Below are 7,500 nucleotides of genomic sequence, written 5' to 3' on the forward strand. Positions count from 1 at the left end.
ATACTGTACTATACTGTACTACACTGTACTACACTGTACTCTATACTTTACTACACTTTACTACACTGTACTACACTGTACTACACTGTACTACACTGTACTATACTGTACTATACTGTACTATACTGTACTATACTGTACTATACTGTACTACGCTGTACTATGCTGTACTATGCTGTACTATGCGGTACTATGCTGTACTATGCTGTACTATGCTGTACTATGCTGTACTACGCGGTACTATGCGGTACTATGCTGTACTACGCGGTACTATGCGGTACTACGCTGTACTATACTGTACTATACTGTACTACACTGCACTATGCTGTACTACGCTGTGCTATACAGTACTACACACTACTACAAAGCACTACACATTACTACACATACATCAAACTGTGTGTAGGGAGGAGCGTGTAGTAAAGAGCGTGTAGGGAGGGGCGTGTAGGGAGGAGCGTGTAGTAAAGAGCGTGTAGGGAGGGGCGTGTAGGGAGGAGCGTGTAGGGAGGGGCGTGTAGTAAAGAGCGTGTAGGGAGGGGCGTGTAGTAAAGAGCGTGTAGGGAGGGGCGTGTAGGGAGGAGCGTGTAGGGAGAAGCGTGTAGTGAGGAGCGTGTAGGGAGGGGCGTGTAGGGAGGAGCGTGTAGGGAGGGGCGTGTAGTAAAGAGCGTGTAGGGAGGGGCGTGTAGTAAAGAGCGTGTAGGGAGGGGCGTGTAGGGAGGAGCGTGTAGGGAGAAGCGTGTAGTAAAGAGCGTGTAGGGAGGAGCGTGTAGGGAGGAGCGTGTAGTAAAGAGCGTGTAGGGAGGGGCGTGTAGGGAGGGGCGTGTAGGGAGGAGCGTGTAGGGAGGAGCGTGTAGGGAGGGGCGTGTAGGGAGGAGCGTGTAGTGAGGGGCGTGTAGGGAGGGGCGTGTAGTAAAGAGCGTGTAGGGAGGAGCGTGTAGTAAAGAGCGTGTAGGGAGGAGCGTGTAGTAAGGAGCGTGTAGGAAGGGCGTGTAGTAAAGAGCGTGTAGGGAGGAGCGTGTAGGGAGGAGCGTGTAGGGAGGGGCGTGTAGGGAGGAGCGTGTAGTAAAGAGCGTGTAGGGAGGGGCGTGTAGTGAGGAGCGTGTAGGGAGGAGCGTGTAGTAAGGAGCGTGTAGTAAAGAGCGTGTAGGGAGGAGCGTGTAGTGAGGAGCGTGTAGTAAAGAGCGTGTAGGGAGGAGCGTGTAGGGAGGAGCGTGTAGGAGGGGCGTGTAGTGAGGAGCGTGTAGTAAAGAGTGTGTAGGGAGGAGCGTGTAGTAAAGAGCATGTAGGGAGGAGCGTGTAGGGAGGGGCGTGTAGTAAAGAGCGTGTAGGGAGGAGCGTGTAGAGAGGAGCGTGTAGTGAAGAGCGTGTAGGGAGGAGCGTGTAGTGAAGAGCGTGTAGGGAGGAGCGTGTAGAGAGGAGCGTGTAGGGAGGAGCGTGTAGTGAAGAGCGTGTAGGGAGGAGCGTGTAGTGAAGAGCGTGTAGGGAGGAGCGTGTAGAGAGGAGCGTGTAGGGAGGAGCGTGTAGTGAAGAGCGTGTAGGGAGGAGCGTGTAGTGAAGAGCGTGTAGGGAGGAGCGTGTAGTGAAGAGTGTGTGTGTGCAGGAGGTGTTGTGCTCCCAGTCCCTCCAGACCAGAATCCAGTGTGACGACGTCTGCAGAGACCAGCAGAGGAGAGTGAGCCAGGTACTCACACACACTCACACACTCACACACACGCTCACACACTAACACACTCACACACACACTCACACTCACACTCACACACACACACTCACACACACGCTCACACACTCACACACACTCACACACACACACACACACACACTCACACTCACACTCACACACACACACACACACTCACACACACTCTCACACACTCACACACACACTCTCACACACACACACACACACACTCACACACACACACACACTCTCACACACACACACACACACACTCTCACACACACACACACACACACACTCACACACACTCACACACACACTCACACACACACTCACACACACACTCACACACACACACTCACACGTATGAGTGTGTGTGCAGCAGCAGCAGCAGCAGCAGAGGGCGGTGGAGGAGGAGGAGCAGAAGGAGCAGAAGAAGCTTCAGGTGAGTTCAGACCAGGTGACGGAGCTGCTGCTGACCTGACGTCAAGGGGGGGCTGGCCAGTAGGGGGGGGGGGGCTCCACCCCCCAGTAGGGGGGTCTGGCCAGTAGGGGGGGCTCCACCCCCCAGTAGGGGGGGCTGGCCAGTAGGGGGGGCTCCACCCCCCAGTAGGGGGGGCTGGCCAGTAGGGGGGGCTCCACCCCCCAGTAGGGGGGGCTGGCCAGTAGGGGGGGCTGGTTAAGTAGGGGGGGCTCCACCCCCCAGTAGGGGGGGCTGGTCAGTAGGGGGGGCTCCACCCCCCAGTAGGGGGGGCTGGCCAGTAGGGGGGGCTCCACCCCCCCCAGTAGAGTTATGGATCTAGATTGACAGGGGCCGCAGCCCTGCAGGTTTTCAATGTTTCCTTCTCAAACACACCAGTTCCCATGAGGCTCTGCAGGAAGCAGACTGGGAGCCACTGGTTGAAAACCTGCAGGGCTGCGGCCCTCCAGGACCAGGACCGCCACGCCGTACGGCATACAGCATGGTGGTAGGTCGTACGGCGTGGCGCGGTGACTCTTCAGCAACCTTACCTGGTATGGTTGTCCAGGAGGAGCTGGAGGCGTTCCAGAAGCGTCAGCAGCGAGGAGGAGGGAGGAGGAGCAAGAGGCGGGGCCGGAGGGAGGAGGGGGAGGAGCCAAGGGCCGGCTTCCCCTGGAGGAGGAGCTTCACCATCATCATCCTCATCCCAGTGGGAGGAGCTCTGCTGTCGGCCGCCGCCTACTTCCTGCTAAACACCTGAACACATCTGGTGACACCTCAACACATCTGGTGACACATCTGGTGACACCTCAACACATCTGTGACACATCTGGTGACACCTCAACACATCTGTGACACCTGAACACATCTGGTGACACCAACACATCTGGTGACACATCTGGTGACACCTCAACACATCTGTGACACATCTGGTGACACCTGAACACATCTGGTGACACCTGAACACATCTGGTGACACCTCAACACATCTGGTGACACCTCAACACATCTGTGACACATCTGGTGACACCTCAACACATCTGTGACACATCTGGTGACACCTCAACACATCTGTGACACATCTGGTGACACCTGAACACATCTGGTGACACCTCAACACATCTGGTGACACCTCAACACATCTGTGACACATCTGGTGACACCTCAACACATCTGTGACACATCTGGTGACACCTCAACACATCTGGTGACACATCTGGTGACACCTCAACACATCTGGTGACACCTCAACACATCTGTGACACATCTGGTGACACCTCAACACATCTGTGACACATCTGGTGACACCTGAACACATCTGGTGACACCTCAACACATCTGGTGACACATCTGGTGACACCTCAACACATCTGGTGACACCTCAACACATCTGTGACACATCTGGTGACACCTCAACACATCTGTGACACATCTGGTGACACCTCAACACATCTGTGACACATCTGGTGACACCTGAACACATCTGGTGACACCTCAACACATCTGGTGACACATCTGGTGACACCTCAACACATCTGGTGACACCTCAACACATCTGGTGACACATCTGGTGACACCTCAACACATCTGGTGACACCTCAACACATCTGGTGACACATCTGGTGACACCTCAACACATCTGGTGACACCTCAACACATCTGGTGACACCTCAACACATCTGTGACACATCTGGTGACACCTCAACACATCTGTGACACATCTGGTGACACCTGAACACATCTGGTGACACCTCAACACATCTGGTGACACCTCAACACATCTGGTGACACCTCAACACATCTGTGACACATCTGGTGACACCTCAACACATCTGTGACACATCTGGTGACACCTCAACACATCTGGTGACACCTCAACACATCTGGTGACACCTCAACACATCTGTGACACATCTGGTGACACCTCAACACATCTGGTGACACCTCAACACATCTGGTGACACCTCAACACATCTGGTGACACCTCAACACATCTGGTGACACATCTGGTGACACCAACACATCTGGTGACACCTCAACACATCTGTGACACATCTGGTGACACCTCAACACATCTGGTGACACCTCAACACATCTGGTGACACATCTGGTGACACCTCAACACATCTGGTGACACATCTGGTGACACCTCAACACATCTGTGACACATCTGGTGACACCTCAACACATCTGGTGACACCTCAACACATCTGGTGACACATCTGGAGACACCTCAACACATCTGGTGACACCTCAACACATCTGGTGACACCTGAACACAGTTTGATGCTGACCTGTCAACGTCTTTCATGTTGAAAAAGTCTTTCATGTTGAAAAAGATTCTGTTCAATAAAACCTTCAAAGTGACTTTGATTTCTGGTGTTTTATCACTGTGAGGCCACAGGGGGCGCTGTGGAGTACTTAGTTTCTCTGGAGTACTTAGTTTCTCTGGAGTACTTAGTTTCTCTGGAGTACTTAGTTTCTCTGGAGTACTTAGTTTCTCTGGAGTACTTAGTTTCTCTGGAGTACTTAGTTTCTCTGGAGTACTTAGTTTCTCTGGTGCCTTTAAATAAATGAGGCTTGTTGGACTGTGTGTTGGGTGAGGGAGCTGTTATTGTACAGGAGGTGCACTGAGGGGCTCTGAGGAGGAGGAGGAGGAGGAGGAGAAGCCTGGGCTCTGAGGAGGAGGAGGAGGAGGAGGAGGAGCCTGGGCTCTGAGGAGGAGGAGGAGGAGCCTGGGCTCAGAGGAGGAGGAGGAGCCTGGGCTCAGAGGAGGAGGAGGAGGAGGAGCAGCAGCCTGTAGTTCCCAGCAGCAGGTCATGTCAGCACGGCAGGAGACGATCCTCCCGCATGTCACCTTCAGCAGAGCAGCAGAGACGGTGAGTCCTCGTCTTCCTCCTCTTCCTCCTTTGTCCTCCTCTGTCCTCCTCTTCCTCCTCTGTCCTCTTCCTCCTTTGTCCTCCTCTTTCCTCTGTCCTCCTCTTCCTCCTCTGTCGTCTTCCTCCTCCTCTGTCCTCTTCCTCCTCTGTCCTCTTCCTCCTCTGTCCTCTTCCTCCTCTGTCCTCCTCTGTCCTCCTCCTCTGTCCTCCTCTTCCTCCTTTGTCCTCTTCCTCCTCCTCTGTCCTCTTTCTCCTCTGTCCTCTTCCTCCTCTGTCTTCCTCCTCTGTCCTCTTCCTCCTTTGTCGTCCTCTGTCCTCTTCTGTCCTCCTCTGTCCTCTTCCTCCTCTGTCCTCCTCTGTCCTCTTCCTCCTCTGTCCTCCTCCTCTTCCTCCTCTGTCCTCTTCCTCCTCTATCCTCCTCTGTCCTCTTCCTCTTCCTCTGTCCTCCTCTGTCCTCCTCCTCTGTCCTCCTCTTCCTCCTCTGTCCTCCTCCTCTGTCCTCCTCCTCCTCCTCTGTCCTCCTCTTCCTCCTCTGTCCTCCTCCTCTGTCCTCCTCCTCCTCCTCTGTCCTCCTCTCTCCTCTGTCCTCCTCTTCCTCCTCTGTCCTCCTCTTCCTCTCTCCACCAAAACAAAACAAACAAAGAATAAAAGTCAAACCAATAGAAACAGTAAAGAGCACTAAATAATGGACATGTTTGAGTTGTGGTCTGAGAAGGAAAACAAACAACAACAACGACAAGCAGCAGGTCTGCAGCAGGAAAACAAACAACAACAAGCAGCAGGTCTGCAGCAGGAAAACAAACAAACAAACAACAAGCAGCAGGTCTGCAGCAGGAAAACAAACAAACAAACAACAACAAGCAGCAGGTCTGCAGCAGGAAAACAAACAAACAAACAACAACAAGCAGCAGGTCTGCAGCAGGAAAACAAATAAACAAACAACAACAAGCAGCAGGTCTGCAGCAGGAAAACAAACAAACAACAACAAGCAGCAGGTCTGCAGCAGGAAAACAAACAAACAACAACAAGCAGCAGGAATCAGTTCAGCTTGACTGGAATTTAAAGCTGCTGGTGTCGAATGACACTTTCAAAAATAACTGCAGGGACGGAAACTCTCACCCTCCACCCCCCACCTCCACTCTCCACCTCCACCCTCCACCCTCCACCCTCCACCCTCCACCTCCACCCCCCACCTCCACCCTCCACCCTCCACCCCCCACCTCCACCCCCCACCTCCACTCTCCACCTCCACCCTCCACCCTCCACCCCCCACCTCCACTCTCCACCCTCCACCCTCCACCCCCCACCTCCACCCCCCACCTCCACTCTCCACCTCCACCCTCCACCCTCCACCCCCCACCTCCACTCTCCACCTCCACCCTCCACCCTCCACCCCCCACCTCCACTCTCCACCTCCACCCCCCACCTCCACCCTCCACCTCCACTCTCCACCTCCACCCTCCACCCCCCACCTCCACCCTCCACCTCCACCCTCCACCCCCCACCTCCACCTCCACTCTCCACCTCCACCCTCCACCTCCACCCTCCACCTCCACCCCCCCCACCTCCACCCTCCACCTCCACCCCCCCACCTCCACCCTCCACCCTCCACCTCCACCCTCCACCCCCCGATCCTCTGTGCCTTCCAGGTTCCAGCACCAGAAGCCAGGATGGACAGGGGGGCGTGTCCTCACCAGCTGGGATCCACCAATCAGATGAGACTTTTCCTCTTCATCCTGATTCCAAGCAGCCTGCTGATTGGCTCCCTGCTGCTGGGACTGCTGCTCACAGGTAGAAGGACGGACGGACGGACGGACGGACGGACGGACAATAGTTGACGGTTCTTCCCATGCTTCCCTCTGATTGGCTGCAGGTTTCTTCAGAAGTCCTCCCCCCTCCCCGGAGCCCTTTGCTTTCTTTGACCTCAGTTACTATGGCAACAGCACAAGCAGCTCCTCCCCCGTCTCCCCCATCTTCTCCACGTCCTCCACGTCCTCGTCTGAGCCGGAGGCCGAGAGCATCGTCCCAGAGGTGTCCTCTGTCTCTGGAGCCCCGCCCACCTCCCATCCCAACACGCAGCCTCCGGATTGGATGACCTCTGTGACCTCACTGAGTGGCGTCTGGCCACTCGGCAGCACTGCAGCGCCCGACACAGGTACGCACCGACCAATCTGGCTCAGCCCCACCCACCACAGTCTCAGCCCCACCCACCACAGTCTCAGCCCCACCCACCACAGTCTCAGCCCCACCCACCAAAGTCTCAGCCCCACCCACCACAGTCTCAGCCCCACCCACCACAGTCTCAGCCCCACCCACCACAGTCTCAGCTCCACCCACCACAGTCTCAGCCCCACCCACCAAAGTCTCAGCCCCACCCACCACAGTCTCAGCCCCACCCACCAAAGTCTCAGCCCCACCCACCACAGTCTCAGCCCCACCCACCACAGTCTCAGCCCCACCCACCACAGTCTCAGCTCCAC

General features: G+C 55.5%; 2 protein-coding genes across 6 annotated transcripts in view; both read left to right on the forward strand.

Annotated features, from left to right (window-relative positions):
* nfxl1 (nuclear transcription factor, X-box binding-like 1) overlaps positions 1-3,227 on the forward strand; it is a 16,206-nt gene extending 12,979 nt beyond the window's left edge. Inside the window, 3 exon segments of the mRNA XM_080522133.1 lie at positions 1,601-1,681; positions 2,064-2,126; positions 2,710-3,227. Coding sequence (XP_080378259.1) covers positions 1,601-1,681; positions 2,064-2,126; positions 2,710-2,901 — 336 coding nt within the window. The 3' untranslated portion in view covers positions 2,902-3,227.
* Positions 3,228-4,953: 1,726 nt separating this feature from the next.
* corin (corin, serine peptidase) overlaps positions 4,954-7,500 on the forward strand; it is a 43,045-nt gene continuing 40,498 nt past the window's right edge. For 4 of the 5 annotated variants that reach the window (XM_080522125.1, XM_080522127.1, XM_080522128.1 and 1 more), the window contains exons 1-3: positions 4,955-5,020; positions 6,670-6,811; positions 6,894-7,175. In XM_080522125.1, coding sequence (XP_080378251.1) covers positions 4,961-5,020; positions 6,670-6,811; positions 6,894-7,175 — 484 coding nt within the window. In that variant the 5' untranslated portion in view covers positions 4,955-4,960. Of the gene's footprint in view, positions 5,021-6,669; positions 6,812-6,893; positions 7,176-7,500 lie in introns of all 5 variants that reach the window. The other variant, XM_080522129.1, reaches the window with a different exon arrangement.

Source organism: Blennius ocellaris (assembly GCF_963422515.1).
Source record: "Blennius ocellaris genome assembly, contig: SCAFFOLD_58, whole genome shotgun sequence".
NCBI classification, from domain to species: domain Eukaryota; kingdom Metazoa; phylum Chordata; class Actinopteri; order Blenniiformes; family Blenniidae; genus Blennius; species Blennius ocellaris.